The sequence below is a fragment of the Odocoileus virginianus genome, unplaced genomic scaffold (genome assembly GCF_023699985.2).
Source record: "Odocoileus virginianus isolate 20LAN1187 ecotype Illinois unplaced genomic scaffold, Ovbor_1.2 Unplaced_Contig_19, whole genome shotgun sequence".
Taxonomy (NCBI): Eukaryota; Metazoa; Chordata; class Mammalia; order Artiodactyla; family Cervidae; genus Odocoileus; species Odocoileus virginianus.
The window spans coordinates 288,729-313,482 of NW_027224336.1; the positions used below are offsets into that span (position 1 = coordinate 288,729).

General features: G+C 44.1%; 1 protein-coding gene across 4 annotated transcripts in view; it reads right to left on the reverse strand.

Moving 5' to 3' along the window:
* The window catches only part of EXOC2 (exocyst complex component 2), a 118,486-nt gene that overhangs the window by 59,759 nt on the left and 33,973 nt on the right, over positions 1-24,754 (reverse strand). For all 4 annotated transcript variants that reach the window (XM_070464149.1, XM_020884222.2, XM_070464151.1 and 1 more), the window contains exons 5-11: positions 20,119-20,232; positions 18,635-18,759; positions 17,372-17,452; positions 10,441-10,586; positions 10,229-10,310; positions 9,413-9,515; positions 6,085-6,203 (exon numbers count right to left, since the gene is read on the reverse strand). In XM_070464149.1, the coding sequence (XP_070320250.1) occupies positions 6,085-6,203; positions 9,413-9,515; positions 10,229-10,310; positions 10,441-10,586; positions 17,372-17,452; positions 18,635-18,759; positions 20,119-20,232 (770 nt within the window). The remainder of the gene's footprint in view (positions 1-6,084; positions 6,204-9,412; positions 9,516-10,228; positions 10,311-10,440; positions 10,587-17,371; positions 17,453-18,634; positions 18,760-20,118; positions 20,233-24,754) is intronic.

Below are 24,754 nucleotides of genomic sequence, written 5' to 3' on the forward strand. Positions count from 1 at the left end.
GATTAAATCTGTTACTCTGGCTTAGTACAGACACAGAACTTGTATATCATTTCCGAATGAATGTCTGGCAAAACAGAGGGGGAGGGGTCATAAACATACAAACCAGGATGAAAAATCATTTTTTGAAAAGCAACTTGGCACTGGGAAAGGAAGGTACAGAGTCTAGTGGGGCAGACTTGCAGCATACACCTCTGCCTGCTCCCTTTAAGCCTCTGAATTCCACGATTTCTTTTTCTGGGTCATGGGACATGGCTTCCCATTTCTCTTACCGCTGCCAGCCGCCTGGCCCAGGTCCTTCCCAGCCCACACTGTGAACATCCCAGAAGCTAACATGTCACTGACGGGACCACGAGTGGACGCTGCACTGTCCCAACAGCGAATCAGATGTTCAAGCGCTAGTGTACTTATTACTAGTCTCCATTTTAATTTGGAAGCTAATTTTGTCTTTTCAAATTAGATTAAGAAGCAAATGTACAATCGTGTAAAATCCTGCTGAGCTGCATCTAGTATGAAAACAGCTTAAACAAACTTGCACTGCTTACCCACAACAGCAGCAATTTCCAACAGGATGCACTGTGAATCAGATTCACAGCACCCTGAATATCATCTCAATATCTTCTCAAGAAAGGACAAAGCGAAAGGACAACCAGACCCCCACTGCGCTAGAGAGAAGGCTGCTGCCATTGCAGCCACAAGCTGGCACTGCTCTCCAATCCCTCTCTCCCGGATAACTTTCGTCTGTGTATCCTCTATGGCTCACAAATCTCAAAGCAAGCGAATAACATCCTAGTACAAGAGTCTGGAAGCACTGTCTCTTCTAAAGCCGCTGAAACAACGGTGAGCAGGGAGGGCACAGCTACGCGGGACTCAGGGTGCGGGGGAAACACGACCAGCACTGCCCACCTGGACTTGCCTTTTCTCTTTAAATCAACATCGATCATTCTGGGTTCATGTTGCTGTGAAAAACACTGAGGAGAGAAACTACTTTTTTAAATCTCCAAAAAATAAACTTTAGAAACTTCCTAATATATATCCTCATTATAACAGCTTTAAAATAAGGAAAGATATCTAATGTATGTGTAACGAAACATTTACTGTCTTTTTAAGCACAGACCTGTTTCTGTAGTTTTGCAGAAACCCTGAGGAATCTGCAGCGAGTCTCCCAGTGGAGGCCATACCTAACCCGCTGCCCAGGAGCCACCGGAGCCTGAGCTACAGAAACACTGGAATCAAACTCAGTCACCCGCTGACTGTCCAGGTCCCAGCTGTGTTTTTAAATATCAAGATAAAATAGAGTTTAGTTATACTGTATAAATTCACAAAACTGCACATAAATTTGAAATGTTAATTTATGCATGTATTTGATGAGCCTGAGTTGAAAAATACAGCCTTTATATATTTTAAGACAATTGGATAAACAAACATTTTTATTTCAGCAAGTAATTAACCTAATAATCTGCTCAACATTTGAAATATTTAAAACAGGAGATATTTAGCACAGCCTCTATGCTTAATATTGTCCCTCTATAATAGATCCATACTGTGATGGTTCAGATTAAACCTCTCAGGCGTGATGTATCAATCTACATTTTCAAACAGAACCGAAGCCACACAGAAACGTATTTCCTTCTGTCGTGTGACTGTGTCGTGTGGCTGTGTACAGACCCTCCTGCTTCGATCAAGTCTAGAAGTGCTGGTCTGCCTCTACCCCACCACGCTGCTGGGAATGACCTGGGAATGACGCAACAGACTGATGCTCCCTGGAGTTACTAGATAGAGTCAGTTTGTATTTTTTAAGACTTAAACTCATTTTCAGAACAAAGGAAAAAATGCCTTTGAAGGCTACCTTTAAAAATCCTGTTTGAGAATGTCGGTAGGGGGTTAAACCAAAGGTTTTTCCTGACAGGAAACCTGAAGATTGAGTCTCATTTTGGCCCTATTTCATAGGAATTTTAAGAGACAAACGACACTTCTTATAAGGCGGTAAAAGTTTCGGAAGAGAAGCCAAACAGTTAACTAGCCCAGGCTGGAAGAAAACAGACTTGTCCACAGACTTGTCCATCTTTGTCTCCCCTTAGAAAAGCCAAAAGTTCACACGTGGGCTACAGAGGCAGGCCACGAGGAGCAGTGACGCGCTCCCGGATGACCCAGGTGACCGGCTGGCGGTGCTGAGGGGCAGCGGTCACCTCCTGTCTGAGTCCTAGTGTGCACCATCAGGCACCACTTACCAGGCTGGTATGTGCTATTACCATAACAGTGGCATCCAGAGAAGGTGCTGCTGCAGTGTTCACAAGAATAGCACCCTGGGACCTACCTCTGTGGACAAAGCTTCATGTGCAAAACAATCGGTCCTGGAAAAACGTGGCTTTTATGGAGGATTCAGTTCAATTCAGTCATGTCTGACTCTTTGTGATCCAATGGACTGCAGCATGCCAGGTTTCCCTGTCTCTGAAAATCTACCACCATCTTTGCTCATGAGCTTTTCTTGAAAACCACAAGACAAATACAATTGGCATTTTTAACCCAAACCACCATGTAAAACTTTTAAAACAATTATATTAGGTTCCTTAAAGTAATGCATAAAAACCAGCTTTACCTACGAAGACATCTTCTCCTGTCTGAAATATTTACAGTCTATCTTTTAAAACTGTGTTTCACATGACAAAGACTGTCTCAGGTCTTAACTCTTCTGCCTGGGGGTGAGTGAATCAATTTCTCTTCTTTGGTATTAAAGTCCAAGTGCAGATGTCGCAACAGAAGAACTCACAATCCATTCTTTAGATTCAGAACCCAACAAGCCTTTGGTTTGAAAACAGGTTCCTGAGAGGACCTGAATGAAAGTGACGAAGCTTCACAAGAAGTGACAAGTGCTCGAAGAGACACAGGCACTGCCATCACCACGCCATCAGCTCATTGAGTTCAGAAACCCATGTGATGGCGCACTGGCTTCAGGAACAGAACAGAGAAGTCTGTGGAACTGTGTGCCCGACTCGGAGAAGCCAAGCAGTCCTGTGGCTCCTGAGGCAGCTCCCTCACATGCAAAATGGAGACCTAAGTCATGTCTGAACCAGACAATGTCCCAGGTTTCTACCAGACCCACAAGCTTGTGATTATGAGAGGATGCCAACAGAAAGTCCAAATGATATTTAGGAACCCTGCCCCATACTGACCTAATTTCTGTTACACATAACTAGGATATCTGTAACCGGGAGTCCATCAGAACAACTAGTTGTGAACTAACAACAACAAAAGCTATAGTTATTCCCGGCAAACTTATAACTAAGGCCAACATTTTATATAAACACCCCCAGACACACACACACGCCTTCACTGCATCATTACAGCACCCGCGCAGAGCGGACAGGTGCACAGTAGAGCTGACATGTCCAGGGACACTCACACAGATGACGACAACCAGGAGGGCATCTAGGGGCCAAGTGGCCACAGTGGACACTATGTCACTAGCGGCTAATTCTTGTAAGAAATACAAGTTCTGTCTCCATCTGCGTGACGCCTTTGCACTGCCATCATCTGCCTTTGCACTGACCATTGATTAAAAAGTCACAGTATCTATGTACTTCAAGAGCTACTGGACATATTAAACTGCTTTTGAAATTGACAGTTAATTGAATGCCTGATATCAAGAAAGTACTGATAACACTTCAGGTAATGATAATAGCTTTCAAGAAGTTCAAGTGATATAGATTTCACAAAGCATGTTTATCTTTGAAAATTACATATTGAAATAACTATAGGTGAAATGAAGTGACCTGCTTCAAAAATAATTCAGGGTGAGGGAGGGGTTGTAGGTAAAATGAGACTGGCTGTGAGCAGATAACTGTCTAAACTGGGCAGACACAGAAGAGGTCATGGGATCACCCTTGGTGCTCCTAAGTATGTTTGGAATTCTCCAAAATAATCTGATGTGAGCTCAAAGAATATACCAGCTTTGCAATTAAACAGCATGGACTTGTTAGGACTGTCTATATTGTTTATATTAGGTGTGTTCTTCTGAATGTCAAAGGACAGTTAAAATCATAATCTATAAACATCTGGCTAATGGATTTAGGAAACTTAAACTGTATTGTCATGAAATTTGTGGAGTAAATTCAAAGAGCTAAAACCATTCTGTTGCACTTTTCAATTAGAAAGACCAACTTATGGAAATAACTTTACGTGAACCTCATCACTAACAAAAAGGTTCCAGTCAATGCGCACTCCTTCAATTATGCCACCAGCAAGGAGCAACCTCGACAATAGGCTTGGTCAGAGCAAGTAAAAAGGCAGGTCTCCAGTCACACAGAAGCGAGTGTCCTTTTCCCTAGAGATGCTGACTTACAGCAGTGCTGGATGAGTAAGTTCAGAGATGCTGACTTTCAGCAGTGCTGGGTGAGTAAGTTTAAGTAAATAAAAAGGCAGGTCTCCAGTCACACAGTAGCAAGCGTCCTTTTCCCCGGAGATGCTGCCTCTCGGCAGTGCTGGGTGAGTGAGTTTAGCAGTACGAAGCATCTAGATGACAAGGAAGGACTCCACCAGGTAAGGCTGCATCTCCATTTACCTCCAAGAAGGACCCAGACTTCAGTGACGGGATTTTGGGTATCAGAGCTTTCAGGTACTGATGTAATGGTAAGCATGAAATTTCCTGTGTGGTCTTTATAAATTACACACGTTTTCCAGAAATTGGAGTCTTTTCATAACTAAATCGTGCAGTAGGATTGTTTCTTACAAGCCTGAGCAGGGAAGCCTTCTGACGGACCCCAGCCCTGTCTGTACTCCTGGCCATCTGACCACCCTTCTGCGGCCCTTCCCTGGAAAACCACACCCCTTGAGGCTCGGCAGCAACAGCACTTCCTCCGGAATGTCCCGGGGCCTCTGGTTAACCAGGCTGAGGCAGAGTTCTGCACTCTCCTCTTCGGAATACCTCTCACAGTTATACTTACGTGACAAGTAAACACCTATGTGACTTTGTAAACCATGTCTCTCTCGCTAGAGGACAAGCTCCAAGAGGCTGGAGACCGCACGGGTCTGCTCAGCGCAGCGCTTCAGTCCCGAGCACGTGTCCACCAGTGTCTGCCGGCCCTGCCGCACCAGAGTCACCCGGAAGCTGTGAAGCCACTGGCGTGTGACCCCACCACGAGAGGCTCACACAGTGGGAGGGGAGGGGAGGGGGCTGGGGACCGCACGGGTCTGCTCAGCGCAGCGCTTCAGTCCCGAGCACGCGTCCACCACGGTGTCTGCCGGCCCTGCCGCACCAGAGGCACCCGGAAGCTGCGAAGCCACTGACGTGTGGACCCCACCACGAGAGGCTCACACAGTGGGAGGGGAGGGGAGGAGGCTGGGGAGTGACAGTCTTTAGAAACATCAGGGGACTGTGTCGGGCCGCTCTGGGTGAGAGCCTGCCTGACCGGGCAGACTCCAAGCACAAGAAACTGAGGCCTCCAGAAACCCACATGGACCTCAGACTGTGTGTGCTGTCTGATGTTTTCACTGGTTAAAACTATAAAATAAGTAATGACACAATAGGAGTCTGGATATGGCATCAGGAAAGAGATATTTGGGTTTTCCTAAACATTAAGAATAGAAAAAAACTGATTCACAGCTAGAGAACACTCAAATCCAAGCCAGCTAACCCACGACAGACTGTCAACAAACGCTGAGTCCTCCCTGTGCGCCGCCTTCTGCACCAGCACCGCTCTCTCGCCGCCTCACTCTCCTCCCAAACCCAGCGTCACCGAGAGGGGAGGGCATCCGTGGACTCGGCTCAGGGCCTGGTGCGCAGAAGAGCTCAACAGGCAGCTGATGGAGTGGCGAAGGCACGTGCCTGCTGATGGACACAAGTACCATCCCTACATGCTGTGTCACTTCCGCTGGAGCTCCTGTCCCCTGCCCAAAGCTCTGCCCACACAGCCAGTCTCCCACGAGACAGGCGTGCTGAGGCTTACCCCACGCCCCTCAGTCCCCGGCTCAGGAAGGATGCTAAGGTGGGGTGGGGAGGGTGGCACGGGCACGATGAGCATGAGTCCCCCTCAGTCAAGTCCCCCAGAGCATGTCGAGTGACCGAGAAGGACGCCAGGGAGGCCTTGCCTTTGAGGTCCCGCGCGCAGCCCTCCCGGCAGCCGTGCATGAGCTGGAGGATCCACCGGTGCTGGGCCCCGATACACTGCCACGCAGGGTCGCCAGGCGCGTGGAGGTCGGACAGGTACCTGAAACGGCAAGGCCACGGCTGACCGAGTTGGCTTCTGCTGCACAGCCATAAAGTCAAAACGAAAGCCAGCATGTGTTAAAGTCACGGCTTTTAAGGATACCTAAAACTTTGTTAACTAGTAAAGCATTCGTCAATCCTTACTCTCTAATATTCAGTTCTAAATGAAACATATTCAAATTTCCTTGCATGCAATTAACAATAAAAGTACATTTTAAAATGCTAGGACTTTATAAGAAGACGACCAAGATGACAAAGACAAGTGTGCAGTGGTCCTGATCACAGTGCTCCGACTTAGTTCTCCGTCACACAAGAAACACCAGCAGAGTCCTCCGCCTGATGATTTTCTTCTCTGGTCTGAAACACACGGCCACGAGATGGCAGTGTGACCCTGCTTTCTATACGCTCTAAAGAGGGCAACTGAAACTTCAGATCACCGTATTACACAGAGGTTTGGTGACAGCAAACACTGACCTATAAGTCTAAACTCTAATTCATGAGAAGACAGTCCTCAAAAAAATGCAGTATAGATGGGCACTTTTCTTAAGTTTTAAAATAGGTTGAAAAATATTTAAAGTCTTCTTTGTTTGTGAAAATTCCCAACCCAGATACACAACTGAGGTAGATTTCTGCTGAAAAATTGACAAATATTATTCAAAACTTAGCCCTCATGAAATATGTAAATATAACAAGTTAAAGCAAATTAAATCAACTCCAAAAGCTGGACTTGCTGTCTTAAAATTACCCCAAACCTTAAGCTGTCTATTGTCTTGGGGCTGAAGTTCCGTTTAAGAATAAACGGTAACTAATGGTGACAAGCGTGACCTCTTGCAGGGACACATCTGGGCCTCTCTCCCAGGTCCTCCAGCGCCGAGCACTTGCTTACTCAGTCTTCTCAACCAGCAGTTAATCAGAGGAGGAGTCAGTCGGTGACCAGCAAAACCTGGCACTCGGGAACAACCCCTTCCCCGCTGCAGGATGAACGGGGGCGGTGGTTTTCCAAGAGGGGGCACGATCCTTGCGGGGTGGTCCTGTGTGGGCCCTGGGCCTCTGCTCCCGGGGCCTGGAGCCGACTGAGCTGCGCCTGTGGACGGTCTGCCTGCTGGGCTTCTCCTCAGACAGGAGGCGCTGTGTGGGCCCCAAGGCTCCTGCAGCAGCGCCTCCTCCTGCGTTCACACAGCACCCTCAGCCACACCAGCAGTGAACACAGCACCCCTCACCCCACCACCTTCCTCTCGGACGCACGCACATCCCTCTGCTCAGCACTCCCTCGAACTGTAAGGCTCTTCAGCCCTTCCAAAGTTTAAGAATAATCCTCTTTCTAACATCGTGTTAATGGGTATTACACAAAAGTTTTATAAAGAAAGATAAATTTGTTGTCTCAGAAACTCTACAGTGCTTCAGTTCAAAAGTACAACTTGTGTTAAGCTTTCCCCTGGTTAAATGACTTAATCCAGTAACTTTCTTTTCTTTTAGGATGTAGATTAAAAACATAGTTTCATTTCAAAGATCTTGGCTTAGAATATGATACGGATTATTGCTACTTCTTTTTAAACTTTGTTACAGAAGAATACTTTTTAAAAAGGCTTTTTAGTGGGAAAAAGGTAAGGAATGTTAACTATGAATGAGCACAGACTCAAAATTTTAAACTTTAAGAATTAGAGCCGTTAGGCATACTTAGACATGATTTCTAACAGTGACCATGGAGAGAAGCACACTGATGTGGAAAGAAGCAGTGTGCGTGGCACTCTGCTGCTTGGTCAAGCTGCTAGCAGCAGCAGAGCAGGAGAGAGGGAATCGCGAGAACGCCTCAACCTGGAGTCAGCAGTGAGCAGCCGCACGGCGACAGGCTGAGCCACAAGCTCGGGCCCTGCAGAGCTTCCAACACGTGGGAGCTGAGACTGCACTTCTGCTGATAATAAAGTTGAGGGCCTCCGCCCTCACTTGGTGCCCACAGGATGGCTCATCATAGATTCCAAACTCCAACAGATATTTGGCCTGGTTGTGATGTTTTTCCTAATAACTAAACCCTTAATTTAAAAAGGATGATAAATTGCTCCATGTAGTCTCAAAGTGTCAAAAATAAAGATTAAAAAGTAAATAAATTACTTGACATTTTCAGTGACATTCTTGTTCTTTTCCTTTTGAAAGGACAGGGAATAAAGCATTAAATAGGCCATTTAAAAGAACCTTTTAAAATATCACTATCTTCTAAATGGTATCTAGTAGGTTAACTAGTCACGGGAACTGTGCATGAGTTATCTACACAATGGCGATTCACTACATGAAGAAATCCTGCACTCGGTAAGGTTTAACGTCATTTTCCTACCAGCAAATGTAACAGAATAACTGTAATTATTAGTGAAGCAGCATGGCAGAACACAGACAAGACGCTAAACAGCTTCGTATCCTCGATGACAGATTAACCTTCTTGGAACTCTGTTACTTTACATGTTGAATAAAAAAAAGAAAAAGCAGTTGGATAACAACACACAGTTAATTAGCAGCATTAAATTTCTATGATTCTACAAGCCAGAAAAATTCCTAAGTGCATGTTTTCTTCTGGGGACACTTGGAGAAAAGCACAGACAGGCTGTGAAGGCAGACAGCCGGAGGCCCTGACCTGTGGAGCAAGTGTGGCCCAGGTGCCGCACAGCGACTGCGTGGCTTATGGGGGAGCAGCCAGCACCCCAGCTCCCCACGCCTGCCCTTGTTAAAACTCCTTCCCTCTTGAGCAACACAGTTCCCACCACGTTGTGGGGTCCACATTTCTGCTGCTACTGCCATCCTTTCCAAGTAAGCATTCCCACTTCCTTTCCAAGCCTGGAAGCTTTCAGAGCCCTCCGCTGTTGAGCCCCACCCCGCCAGCAGCACTGGAGCCCTGTGGGACAGCGCCACCCCCGAAGCCAGTCAGGGAGCAGCCCCCCAGCCGGGTTAGATCCTGCGGACAGGAGGAGAGGGGCAAAGAGGCTGCTTTCCCTTCACCCAAACTGGCAGGATTCTCTTGCCTTTAAAGGGTGACTGCTCCCCAGTCTCTGAGTGCACACAAGAACCTGGTGTCCTACATGGGTCCCCAGACTTCTGCTGCTTGTCTTCCCTTCTGCCGTCTCAGCACTCTCCCAGTTTCCCCGAATCTCTGTAAGAGCGACAGGATGTGTCCAGCATCACCCAGATATACGTGATTCGTCAAAATTCTTGCAGAAGGTTTACCTTATATAACGTTTCTGGTCATGTAAAGTCGATGGTGTCTCAAGCAACTTCTCTAGAAGTAATTCTCTTAAAGCTTCAATCCGTGTTTCTACTTCAGCATAATCTGATTAAAAAATGAAAAGAATTACATGATTTATAGACTGAAAATTTGAAATCAAAGTATGGGAAGCAGGCTGGCTGTGTGGGGTGGAGGGGCTGACCGAGAAGAGGCAGGAGGGGATCCGCCCCAGTGATGAAACATCCTCTCCAGGGTTCAGGTTACAGGGTGTGTGTACCTGTCAGACTCACTGGACTGCAGTGTGCGAGCCTGTGCATGTGCTGCATGGAAACTTATCACAAGAAATAAACTTTTCTGGTCCTTATGGATTTCTTTACAGATTTAATCAAGTCCGGTGATAGTTCTCCCAGTTAATAAGGCATTTTAGGCTTTTATTTTCTGTAACTCTACCAAAGAGATAATTTCAAAACTTGCTTAAAGTAGGGTTAGAATTCATAATATATTAGTCGTCTTTCTAAAGAGGGAAGAATAAAATGTAGATTTCCATTTCTGTAAAATATCTGTAACGATTCTTTTCACTAAAAGAGACCTAAGTAGCATCACAATTACCAAGCATCAAACAATGTCCAGCCATCCTATAGTTCTCTCTCCAGGTCAGCAAGAAACTCCATTATGTTACTTCTGAAGTACCCGTCTTACACTTGAAAAAGGGCACCATGTAAGCAAAAGCTAAAATGCACGTTAACATTCTTTGCAAAATACATTCCACAATTTTCCTATAAAAGCAAAGTAGAAAATCTTAAAGTAATAAATCTTACATTTCTTGAAAACTTGCACCTCTGTTTTCCCAAAAAGTGACTTGGCCTTTTCATAATCGTTAATAACCACATCATAATCACCCTTTAAAATAAAGAAACATTTTGGAGATTGTCAGTAAAGTTTAATTAATTTGGTTAAGATAAAAAACATCTTAACAACTCTTTAAAATGTAAGACATCTAGGATCATAGGTACATAAATAGGCGCTGTACCTTTTGGATGTTCCTTTCAATATTTAGAGGGAGGTTGAAAAGAAACTTGAATCGCTGGAGCACATTGAGTGCATTTCTAGTGGAATCTGCCTTGTCCTTTCGACCTAAGACTTCTTGAAATAACGTATCTGCAGTGTTACTTGCTCCTATTTTAAAAGCAGAAAAAGAAATTTGGATAAAAACTGATTTTAGTCAGAAAATGTGCAACTGGACAAAAAAAACAAAATGTTAGACTGCTATTATACTTGATACTTAGCTCAGCAGACTTTTCTAAAAGTCAATTATATTGGAGTTTTGTTTTTTTTTTTTACAGTTTGCTAAAACACAATTTCCATCTTCCTTGCTAAGTCTTTTCATATGTGTATACCAATTAATGGTATCCAATTAAGAATAACCATACTTACCAGGCCCAAATAAATTCTCTAATGTGAATCTACATTTATTTTAGCTTCTTTTAAGTTTTACAGCATTATGGACCCTTAGGTTATTTCATTAATTCAGACAACAGGTTAAAACAAACACATACAAATGATGTGTGCACACACAAGTACACTAGTTAAATTCTCTGGATTCAGTATCTATGTATTCATAGTAATTAAAAAAAAAAGGAAGAAAAATTTTTCCGAAGTTATTCAAAAGAAGTATTTTAAACCTAACCCTATTTCTATGTAAAATTATCTGTGCAGCAGGCAGAAAAACTACATAAGCAATATAAAATATCAAATTTTAACACACCATCATTAATGAATATTTCTTAAATCAGCTTAATATTTCTTAAAATGATACATAAACTGGACATTTTATATTTACATATATATATGTATTTTTTTTTTTTTTTTTTACTTTAAGGCCTCAAATTATATGAATCACTAACAAACGCTTATCTAAAACAAAATTTACTGTATATAAAAATACTTAAGCTTTTTCAACTTGTGAATTATTTTTAATTAGTCACAAGGAAAGGGGAGAAAAAGGATAAACTCTTTTTGGCTGTTTGATCACTGCTCATATACAGTTTCTACATTATCTGGTCTAGTGACTATACTTTAAGCAAAGATGAAAAAAATGACCTCAGTCTCACTGGGTGGCTGGCATGCCGCATTCTCTAGTCCACACTGTGGGTGGCCTGAGTGTGTTAAAAGTCGTCTTTGTAACATAATTGTTTTATCTAAACAATGTTTAAATTCTGTTGAAATTTTAAAGGCCTGATATAAAAACTTTGTTTTGTCAGTATAGCTATTTTCACCACGTTATTTAACGTAGAATACTAAATTTCTACTATGAGAAAAGTATATATATTCCCTTATTACCACCAAATCAGATAATGATGAGTAAATGAATATTGGAAATCTGATTAAGGTTAAAACTATTTTTCTTGGAATACTTATTATTAAGCATTTATCATTTAGAAATAGACTTCATGAATTGAGGCTTCATAAATGAACAGATTCGTGAATGAGGACTGAATATTTTTTAAGGCTGATTACTTAGGTGTGTGCTGTGAATGTTAAATCCTCAAGCACTTTCTCTACAATGAAGGAGTACAAAACATCAAAATTAGATTTTTTCATCTTGAAGACAATAGAACAATACTAACTAATAATTTTAAACACCCCTGAAAAGCATGAAAACAAGCACAGGTAGAAAATCCACTTAAAATTAAATAACACAGATATCTGATACAGAAATCACAGAGGCAGAAATTATAAGCTATCAAATTATAATTATACAGAAATACATACAAAATTTTAATTTATACACAAATTTTAAGTTATGAAATTATGATTTTAACTTATAAAACACTTTGTCCATACATTATCATTCTGCTGTGAACTCTACTGCACTCACAATAAAATTTTTGGAGCTCATAACTGATGACTGGATGATTATATACAGTAAGAAAATAATGAAAGCAGTGAAGCCAAGATTTGGGCAAGCAGATAAAAATCAGCAGCAGCTCACCAGCCACTTGAGGTCTTTACTCTGTGGGGCAACTGAGAAGACAAGGACAGGCTGGCTCTGGGAGCCGAGGCAGGACGCCCTGGAGCAGCGCCACCACATACAGCAGCCCCAGGCCCGTCTGGACAGAAGGCCGTCCCTCCCCCACGCAGGGACAGTGTGTCCTGCTCTCAGGGACGGACACCCCCAGCATAAAGAGCAAGGACAGAGGCCTCAGCTGGGCTGGCAGGGCAGTGACATGTCCCTCAGCCTAAGACAGGGCGACAGGCATGGGTCTGGAGGGCTCCACGCACATGGAGCCAGAGGCAGACACTGCATGGCTCCTGGGGCCGGAGGAGTGCAGCCGGGCAGCCTCAGGGAGAGAGCTGACGCCACTGCACGGCAGCCGGGTAGAGAGAACAACACTGCCGCTGGGAAAACCTCACGCCCTCTCGCCACAGAACACGTGCGGCACTCCATGCAGCGACAGCACTGGGGCGACCACACGGCATCACACACGGGTATCCAGCCATCACACTGCGCGCCTTGAGCTTACACAATATCCGTGTCAACTGTATCTCAGCAGAGCTGGAGGAAAAGATGGGGAGACGGGTCACTGAAGCACTGACCCCGGATCTTCGGTCCTCAATGATGGGAAAGCCTGAGCCTGCACCATGAACCGTCACCCACAGAAAACACCAGGTGATTCTGAGGTGCCTGGTCACTTCGAGTGTGTCTATCAAAGCAGACACGCACTCTCTGTGGTCCTGCTCAGGCTGCTGGCACCGGCACAGACCACAGCCCAGGGGACGGTAACCCGCGTCTCTGCCTGGTGGGAGCTGGGACTCCCCCCCAGACCCATGACGCAATCTACCCCAGGAACAGGAAAGCTAACAAAATTTAAGGTAACTTTTCAACATACAGTTAAACTCATAGCAAAACTCTGACACAAAGAGACTGAACAATCTGCCACATGTCTTGTTTCTCCTAACAAACTCCAGAAATGGACAGACAAGCAGACATCACAGGGCAAAACGAGGTGACAAGGCCACTCTCTGAGTCACCTAGCGCTTGTCTCCAGCCCGCCCGAGGCTGAGCCCCCACCAGCCTCACATCCCCAGTCACACGTCTCCCTGGCTCCTCTTCTGTCTCCACCCAGCTTCCTTCCAGTCCATTCTCAACAAATGGCAGAATGTTTAAGTTCACAATGTGACTTCTTTATTTAAAATCCTTCCGGGGCTCACTAGTAGCCTCAGAATAGACAAACTCCACGACATTGCATAGAAAGCTCCTCACAAGCAGACCCCTCAACCCACAGCCTCACCTCTCATATCCCGCTTACTGAACTGCAGTGGCTCCCCCGACTAGGGGTGCACCTGGGCCCACTGAGGGCAGGACAGCGCAGGGTCGCGTGCAGGACCGCGTCGGGGATGGGGCAGCTGAGCCAAGCAAACAATCCTAACAATCAACTGGAAGATGACGCTTGTTCTGTGACTTCTAAAAATTTTTATTGAAATGTTAAAAACTTGCTGTTGGTTATAAACCACTAAGAAATTTTTTTTAAAGAAGAAAAAAACAGTAAAACTAATTTTTATTTAGTACACTATTAATAATAAAACATTAGAAGTACTGAAAATTCAAGTGTTTCATTTCTTTGTAAACAACATTATCAAGATAGCCTGCCTTCTCTTCTTGTCATAAAATCTGCAGTATGTATCAGGCACCCTTTCTGAGCTCCGACAAACGATTCACGCTAGTGTTCACAGCTGTCTGCTGTGTTCCAAGCACCCCAGGTGAGCCCCGCGTCATACCCTCTTGGTTTCCGTGGGGACACGCACCCTCACCGAGCTCCTCGGGGCTCCCACGTGGTGACAGCACCCCACCGCAACCTGTCTACACCCCAAGCTGATGGGCTCTGAACCCCTCTTCCTTGTGCAGGCACATGGTCATCTCTGCGGACCATATCCTCCTGCGAGTTTCTCTCTGGGAGATGCGGAGGCCACACACAGGCACGCTCTGTGTCTGAGCGTGACTGGCAAGCGTGGGAACCGGGCACCCCCAACTCTACCACGAGGGCAGCTGGGCATCCGTGACTGGTGAGCGATGGGTGGATGGGGAGCCAGAAACCAGGCGTACACTGATGCAACGCGGTGAGAACACTGGCCACTGAGAGCTGCGCACTCCAACCCAACGGAGCCTGTCTGCAGTTCACAGCACAGACTCGGAGTCAGATCATCAGACACAAATGCCACTCACTACAGAAGGGACTTAGGAAACGCATGTCATCTTTCTGAGCCTCAACTTTTTCATCAATAAAATGAAGATAACAGAACAAGCTTCCCAGAGTAACTGCAAGGGCTGAGCACCTGTAGGATGCGGAAGAAGCACCTGGGCCTGGCTGAGGGGCGCCGAGGTCTGGCTGTCACAGCTGCGACTACAGACGCCTGGGCCACACCGTCCCTCCCTGCAACCAGCGCTATTTAATCTGCAGCATTGGACACATGGGACCATTTCAAATAAAGTTAAAAATTACGTTCCTCAGTGACACTAGCCATGTTTTAAGTGCTCGACAGCTACACCTCCACTGCCACAGAAGCTGCTGGCGGTACACTCCTGGAACAGGCAACACACAGAGGAATGCAGATTCTACAGAAATCAATAGCCATCGCTGCACACAGAAGCAGCACTGGACAGCATGGCTGTACACTCCTGGAACAGGCAGCAACACAGAGAGAGGAATGTGGAGTCTATAGAAATCAACAGTCATCACTGCATCACTGCTTTGAAATTAAGAAGGAATTATTAAATACCAAAGCAAATATGAGAAATTCATCAGTGAGAACATGTTTTCAAGCATTTCAATGAACGGTTTCAAAACTGGTAAATTCTGAACAAAATGGACTACATTTCTTATGGCCAATGTCACCCTTCAGAAACTTAAAGTGAAAAGGATTTCCCAAATCTTAAGAAGTTCCATTTAAAACCACTCAGGAAAAGCGCTCATAAGTTAGTGTGTAGTCACGCACCAGACTGCCCCACTCTCCCGTATAATCTCCGCACAGCTCCTCAAGAGCAGTGACCAGGCCCCACTTTCTGGGCAGGGACCTGCTTGAGGGCAGCAGTCACACGCCTCCCAGCTCTGCACTGGACGCTGGGCCAGCACACTAGACGCAGCCAGCCTTACCAAAGTTGGCCAAGTTCACCTGAACTACAAACGTATCCTGCAATGCAAACATCAACATACAGCTGACAGAAAAATATTTCTAGGAAAAAGGGACTGCTACAAAGGAATATATTCTACAAAAAATGTTTACCCCAGGAAGTCCTGAATCTCAAAGGACTTCTCAAAGAAGTGACATTCATGTTAAGACAATTTACTCAAAAAAGAGCAAGCTTTCAGTAGAAATCTAAAAGGACACATTTCTAGAAAAAGTTTGTGCTTATAAAGGAATAAAAGTAAAACAATTTCCCTTGCAAATTTTACTACCACACGTCTCAAGGGAGAATTACCTAAACTACTAAAAAGAAAAAAGTTATGTTATACCCTATGCTGGGCCTTATCATAAAACAGATCTTAATTTTTTCCAACCTTAACAAATATCCATTTTCTTCTATAGATACAATGAGATATTTACTAAGACAGCTTGTTCTCACTAATCACCTTTTCAAAGTTACCATCATCATTTTTTTTTAAACAGATATCATGGTTTGATGGCAATTTCCCCAGGGAAAATAACATCCCCAAGTAGAAAACAGCCTTCCAAGCCCTTAAAATATCTGACTATGTTAATACAGAAACAGCTTTAGTAAATGCTTATTTGGGCTGAATTCAGACTATATTCATTTGAACAAAGCTGGTGACTGGATACTCAGACAAGAAAAAGAAATGAGGTAAAATCTCAAGGCAAAATGATAATAATACAAAAAAACAGAGAGAAAAATATTTAAAGTGTTGTAAAACTCATACATTTTGACATGAAATCGAAGCACTCAAATTCTACTACAGGAAAGCCTATATCAAATTAAAACTTCTTTCTAGAAAACACTTATTATCAGAGATCCCAAGGTTTATGAACAGATTATTACAAAAAAGCCCAGAAACTTCTGCTGACGGGACTAAGACAGAAGTACAAAACTGACTTGTTATCACAGTCCTACATTATAGATATCACTAAAGGGCCGATGTTGGGGGGCCTTCAATATTTTAGTTATTCTCGACTCTACTTCCTGGTGAAGTTGTATGCTCTACATGCTTATACTTGACAACTAGGAAAGTCCCCTGGACATCACTGCTCCTTGTCAAGTGTTTCACTCTATCTGTGAAGACAACAGTTTACTTTCAAGCTACTAATATTATAACAGGGACTGATTTATCTGCTGAGTTTCTTCTAAATCTGTAGGGTAAGTAGCTGGAAGTTCATATGTCAGCAGAAAGAAGGGGAGGTGGATACAGCCTTGAATTCCATGTATCAGTTTCTCTTGGCCTACAATCCTTACAAAATGTCTCAGAGTTAGAAACACTCAAGAATGCAGCTGTCTTAAATCTGTTTTGGAAAAAGGCATGGCGTAAACAAACAGACAGCTCGGTGTCTGTCCTTCCAGCAGCTGATGTTATCTGTGTTGCCACCGGCAGATGCTTGAAGGTGCTGTTCTGTGCTGCTGGTCAGTAGTGATCCTGGCTGCTGCCACAGCAATGTTTACCTTTGATGATGTCATTTATGTACTAGCCTCCTTTATGGTAGCAAATTTCACTTTTTAAGAAGCATACTGGCTTGATCTCAAATGATGATTTCTCATAAATAAAATGCAAACAGAACCAGAACATTCATTTTCAATATTTTTATTCTCCTCTACATTCATTAAATCACTGATATTTAGAAATAAATACCAAAATACAACTTAACTGCCTTTTTCTGTGAAACCAGGTCCAAGAACTATATCAAAGCTTGTTATAAAGTCCATAAATAAGTTTGGGTAGTAGGACAAAACTTACTGTTCAGAACATTCTCGAGTTTCTGCGTCATGGATCCTTCTACTTTTTCCGTTCCATCCGCTTCTAGTTTTTGATGGATAGCTAGAAAAAAAGCACCAAGTTAAAATGTAGACTATTTTAATGGGTGGGAAAATGGTACATCAAAAAAGACACTTTTAAACAGCTCAAACAATGGTTCTATTTTCTCTGCTAGAAAGAAGCACAAACACAAACGCTGCACAGTGACAGCGGACAGCAGCCTAAGTCCCAGCAGGTCTGCGCTATTAACCAGCTCCTAGTGCGTGGACCTAGGCATCTGATCATGGAGGCTGAGCAGTAAAGATGACTGAATGAAAAAAGAAAAATAAGGCTTAAATTACTAATATGTTTGGCATTTGGCCACAGGAAAGTCATTCTTATTTCTCAGTTCCACCATCTACAAAATAGAAATATTACTGTTTGATATCTATCAACTTCAAAATATTTAATTTCAGCCGTGGGACATAACATGGCAAAATAGATATTATTCATGTACTACTCAGTCTATAATTATTTCCCTGGAGGTTCTCAAGAACTATCTAGTAACATCTACCAACATGTCAATTTGTGGATGTGCAAATTACATTAGAGCTTTTTTGCTAGTATTTATATACGTCTGAATGATTTTGATAAAGTATCAAGAAATCATTAATTTATATTTAAAAACTTATACCTACTGATGAGAGGTAGTTTTAAAAGCAAATCAGGTTTCCTCAGGTGAATCATTAAGAAAACTTTCAAAGTAAATCTCCAAAATACAATTTCAAATTCAAAACTGTGACACAGTTAAAGTAATAAAAATAGCAAGGTAAACATTATTGAGACATGACCTTAAGCAGAGTACCATAATAAGTTTCTAACACATGATGTGCATCCAATAAGAAGCTAGTGATGAGGCTCTAATATTATATTTCACAGATGGGGAAACCATGGCTCAGTGAAATTAAATAAGTTGACCAAGGTCATACAGCCAAACCCAAAATTTGAGCCGAGGCAGTGTGATCCAAGGACAAAAGCTTCACAACATCCTACCCACACTGCATGGCAGGTGACCCAAAGCCCTCAGCCTGCTTCCACGTCTGTAAATTGGGAACAGAACTATGTGCATGGGAACAGCGTTCAGTCACCAAGAGGAGACTTCTCTCCACAGTAACAGCCGTGCAAACAGCCCCAGTATCACAGCCTGTTAGCCCTCTGCAAGCTCAGGACTGGAGCCAACAGGGAAGCCCCAGCAGAGTCACCTACCTGAGAGGGCGTCCTGCGCCTCAAAGAAAGTGCTGAGCCCCCCTTTCACGTACGCCAGGCTGCCCTCGCTCTTCTTGTTAGCCTGTCTCTTCAGGTGGGTGATCGCCATTTTGAGTTGTTCAAAACTGGAGTGAAACGAAGAAACCATGAGAAGACAATGTGATAACTGTAAAATACTGAAGCCTACACTGGAGACACAGACTAATACAATATGTAATCAGATGAAACCAAGCTTTCAAATTCTTATGCAGACCTAAACCTTTGCACGTGACAAACGCCAAGTTACAGCAGCTGTACGACAGGTCTGCGAGCCCTCCCGCGTCAGACCCGGGCAGTGACTACACACGCAGACACGCTTACACTTGACCCAAATCAACACAGGATTTGCCAGGTAAGGAGTTCTGAAGAGCGCCCCCAGAGGCAGAGGCCCGGACCACCTGGGGGTGGGTGGCGGGACCCCCTGGACATCCCCTCTGTGCACGTCACCACCAGGCCCCACCACTGGCAGTGATCTCACAGGAGTCATGGGGGCAGCTCAAACTTAAGTGAACAGACCGTACTGCATCTTTATAACTCAAGCAGAGAAAAATGGGCTGGTCTCTGCATTTCAGAAGGTTTATTTCCACTAAAGCTAAGAAAAATCTGGCCATAAACTGTTGACCATATTCTTGAGTGCCAAGATGGTACTACACAGAGAACAGAGATCAATCCTGACTTACGGTAACAGAAAAGCACATCTATGACGTGAAATCAGAACCATCTTCCCCAAAGAAAGACTTCAGACATTTTCTCTAAAAATTTACCAGGCCAAATTTACTCTAAGTATATACCAACTTTTCTTATTTTCTATGATGGTTTTGATCCCAATAGGTGAAGGAAGAATTTCTTCTAAGATGTATTTTAACAAGTTGGGATGTTTCAAGGATACAAATTTTAAACAATAAAACCATTTATTCAAACATTTCTAGTACACAAAAGTGTTCTAGCTAGTCTTGCATTAAGAGTCACAGATCTACTGTTGCCCAGAGGGTAAACTCTTAAGTAGTATAAAAAGAGGAGCACTGTAACTGGATATATGACCCTTATTTTTTGGCTAATTTTAAGTCAAGTCTTTGAAAAATGATAAACAACTCATCTTCCTTTGCTCTCTGGTCAGGAAGGAGGTACCTTCCTTGTTTTAGACCAGTACTTGAGAACTCTGTTACCTGAGCAGGGAGGGGGTCACACGCAGACACAGGACAGCAGCTGAGAGTCCGAAGTTTTACCAGGTGGCACAAACAATGAAACATACAGAAACATCAGGGTAGAAGGAAATAGGGCTCCTCAAATTAATGATCCCATTTTATAAATAAGGAGCCAGCGACTCTGATGTGTTCACAAGCACCTGAGGTCAAGAGGGCTGCTAAGCAGCACCGGGAAACCCGCGCCACCACGTCCGATGAGCTGCACCCCGAGAAGCCACACGGCACTGCCCGCACCCTCACCTGGTGTTGGAGTGGTTCTCGATTAGGTACCAGGCAGCTGAAAAGTTCTCACTTGTAAAGTCAGCACTCATTCCAGGGAACAGCATTTCTAAGTCCTTCTGGGGAAATTTACCTCTAAGGGAGGAAAAAGGCTTAAGATGTGTTTAGGGTGCTATTACTACAAAGATGTAACCAAGAGTAATAAACATGGACACAAATCATTACAACGATACATGAGACATTACGGAGTCTAAGTCTTTCTGTGTGAAAAATAAACTTCCTACACCATATAAACTTTAACTGTATATATAAAGTTTGTATATATGATAGAAGATTAGTTAAAATACAGAAATCATATCAATAAAAGAACATAAAGCTTAAAGAGGCTGAGTTGATACTTCATGAAATCTATCCAAATAGAAATCATTTGCTATCCAATAGACAAAATTTAGGTACACTGACATTAAAAACAGTAAATCAACCTGTTAAAATGCTTTCTGTTAAGGACCTATGTGAAAGCTGGCTTAAGACACACTGATGCTAACGATGGTTGCCGACCCAGGCAGATCTGTACGGCACTCACGTTTCTATGAACATGTCTAGATCAAGCTCAAGGAAAGCTGATGCTGATGAACAGTCCCTTATCTGCAGCCCCTCCGCAGCTACGAGGAAACCTGTGCCACCACGGGCGAAGGACGGCAGAGCCAGGCTCCTCATAGCTCGGTGATGCTTCTGGGTCCTGACTCAACCAGTTGTGGAACCCACCATCTCTGGACTTCGTATATTATGAGAAATAAAAAATATCTTCCTTGCTTACAGCACAACGAATTTGTTTTCTACTACTTACAGCTGAAGGCATCCTGAATCTACCCCAAAATAAGACCTGTTACACAAACACCTCAAAAAGAACGTGAGACAGAAGACCCAGAGAGAGCTGACAGGGGGTGACGCCCCGGAAGCAGCGATGCGCCGGGGGGAGCACAGCCAGAGGCGGCGGCAGCGCAGGGCTGTCTGCGCAGGCTTACGGAGCTCCTGAACAACCTTGAGGGAGCTCTCTTACCTCCCTCAGGCGCCATTTATTCATGAGGACAACGGGGTCACGGTATCCTCCTCAAGGAAACGCTGAGGATTAAAGTAGGTGATGCATGTGGAAGGCTTAATAGTTCTTGACACTTACTAAATGCTCAAAACTGTTACTTTGTCACCTTTATTCTTTAACTTGGTTCTCTGTATTGAACAGATTCTTTCACTAAGAACCATTTTATCCGATTCTGCTAACAACATGATGAGTTACACGACCCCGTTTCAGAGTCGGGAACAGCCCCAGTACTTCTACTGTCAGAGAAAGAACCAGTGAGGTTTACGGAAAATGTCTCTCTCTCTATATATATATATAGCTATAAATCTAGAAAAATAGAAAGTGGGCGAGAGATTCAGAATGCAGAAAACTGCTAACAGTCTTGGTAATGAGGAAGAGCAGAAGCACTGTGTCAGAGGAGCATGAAGTCTGGAGACTTAAAGCTCTGTCCAGAATAACTGGGGCTTAAGGTCTGACCCTCTACGTGAAGTCATAGCTTACCAGCAAGGCATATTCTAAGTGACCAACTAAATCCACACTTTGAACTCACTAACCAGAGAGTGCGAGCAACAGAGTCTAATGTGTAACACATGATGTGATTCCACTAAGGAACCAACGTTTCTGTAGCTGACAACCTTCGTGCCCCCACAGTGCACGCTCCCCATTAGACGGCAGTGTGAACTCAGATTACACCTTGCGAAGGGTTTAGCCATGAGGACCCAGGTACAGTGGTCAGGTTCAAAACTACAGGAGTGTCCTCAACACAGCAGCATTCACTTTCAAAGAGGCAACTGACCTGACGATCCCCATTCAGCAACAACAAAAGTCCTTCTGAGAAAAGTTCCCTGCCCCCACAGAGAGGGCTGGGTGAGCAGCCTGGCTGAGTCCACGCCCCTGCGCTCCAGCTCCCAACTGCAGGCAGAAAGATGGGGGGAGCGGCAGAGTGCGGCTCTCCTGACATGTCACACGTGGTCCGCACAGCTCTCACTCCAGCCCCGTGTTACTCTGTGCGTTAAACGCCGTCAGCCTGTTGGGACTGTGTGTTTTTTCCTTTTGGTCTCACACAGTTTCTGAACACAAACACTGTACCACAGTCCACAAGTCTGTTTTTAAAAAACTTCTAAAAGGTATTCTTTTCCAGTGCGCTTCCCTTCCACACTCATACTAAGAACTACTCTGTCACCTTTCTTTGTTTTCTAACTGGAGCAGGAAAACTGGTCACCTCTTCTTTCTACTGGAAGGCAGCCTGATGAGGGGCAGGCCAGGCTGCGCAGCTCATGAAGCCTCTGTGGACACAACCTAGAGGTCATGGGGCATCAACTCACTGCTCAAGACACTCTTCCCAGGTAGTAACTCCCAACAAAAGGTGGATCATACAAAAGCGGGGCAGGGCGTGGCGGGGAGAAGCTCCACTGCAATGCCCTTACTCCCATGTGTCAGTCAGTCCAGTCGCTCAGTCGTGTCTGACTCTCTGCGACCCCATGGACTGCAGCACGCCAGGCCTCCCTGTCCATCATCAACTCCCAGAGTTTACTCAAACTCATGTCCATTGAGTTGGTGATGCCATCCAACTATCTCATCCTCTGTCATCCCCTTCTCCTCCTGCCTTCAATCTTTCCCAGCATCAGGGTCTTTTCACATCAGGTGGCCAAAGTATTGGGGTTTCAGCTTCAGCATCAGTCCTTCCAAAGAATATTCAGGACTGATTTCCTTTAGGATGGACTGGTTGGATCTCCTTGAAGTCCAAGGGACTCTCAAGAGTATTCTCCAGCACCACAGTCCGAAAGCATCTTATAGTCCAACTCTCACATCCATACATGACTACTGGAAAAACCATAGCTTTGACTAGATGGACCTTTGTTGGCAAAGTAATGTCTCTGCTTTTTAATATGCTGTCTAGGTTGGTCATAGCTTTTCTTCCAAGGAGTAAGCGTCTTTTAATTTCATGGCTGCAGTCACCATCTGCAGTGATTTTGGAGCCCCCAAAATAAAGTCTCTCACTGTTTCCCCATCTATTCACCATGATGTGATAGGACCAGATGCCAGGATCTTAGTTTTCTGAATGTTGAGTTTTAAGCCACCTTTTTCACTCTTCTCTTTCACTTTCATCAAGAGGCTCTTTAGTTCTTCTTCGCTTTCTGCCATAAGGGTGGTGTCATCTGCATATCTGAGGTTATTGATATCTCTCCCAGCAATCTTGATTCCAGCTTGTGCTTCATCCATATACGTACCATCTCCAAAAGCTTCACTTACAAATACTCTCTTATTAGGTAGAGAGGACTTTCAAGAAATAAAACCTAGGGAAGGCTTTTACTTATTAATATGAACATGTTTTTATCTTCTTTTTTCAGTTTAAATAGTTTGTCTCCATCATAATTTAAGCAGTGCAAAAAGTGCCCATTTGTGACAATCAGTATATTAGAGACTTTTTACGAGCAAATCCTAGTCTCAGTTCAAAGTAAAGTTATTTTTTTTTCCAAGTAATTAGCAACATTTTTATAAGTTTCAAGGCACTGTGTGTGCAAATATCAGTTAAAAGCCTAGGAACATGGAGGCCTTATGGGCAGCTGAAGGAGGCCCATAAACGCCAACTGCTAGGCCTGTGGGCAGAAAGACCGCAGCACCCTGACGCGCACACAGGGAGACGCGCCCCTTGCTGCCTCTTGCTGGCGGCTCACACTCAGAGGCACTGCAGGGCGCCCCGAGCTCCATCCCACACATGTGACTGTGGGACAAGAAACTCCATAAACATTCACACTGTCATAGACAGGAGCCGACTCCTCTTCCACATATGACCTCAGCACTTCAGTCTGGGAATAAATCAGGACCACAGCAGTTTACAACAAGTAGTTGTAATTCTTCAAATCTTCTCAATTAATATATTTCAACAAGCAAGTAATTAAATCTTGTTATTCCTTCTCTGATGACATTTTTTAAAAAATTAAAAATAGGTTGTCTCCCATCTTCCAATTATAAAAGCAGCCCCAAATGACATTAATAAACAGAAATAAAAGACACAGTAAGAGGAAATGCTCTCAGGGATTCAAACCTGAGTGCAGCCCCATTCTCTACAGGGACCAAAGCTTTTATCTAAAAAATATGAAGTGAGTCAGGGAAATAAAATCCATACCCATATTTTAACATCTGCTTTTCCTTTCCCATCCTTTTTCTAAAATAAGGCTTCTCTATTTGAGGTCAGACTTCAATAAAGCAAATGCAGCTTTCCTGCCAGTATCTTTAGAAGCTGAGCAGGAACCTGACAGGCCTTTTTCTGGCCCAAACTGCTCTCTTCTCTTGGTCTCAGTGCATTTCCTACTTTCACCTTCCATGTGCGGGCTCTCTGGAAGCTCTCTTCATTCCTCCTCTTGCTGAGACACTTGTGACATTTTCCTACTTTCACCTTCCATGTGCGGGCTCTCTGGAAGCTCTCTTCATTCCTCCTCTTGCTGAGACACTTGTGAACGGGCCGTCCTCTCACTGTGTGCCGTCCAGGTGCTCCTGCTCTCTGCGGTCACAGAAGCGGAAGTAGGGGCTGACAGAGACCAGAGTGCCTGGCACAGACACTCCTGTCAGGTGAGT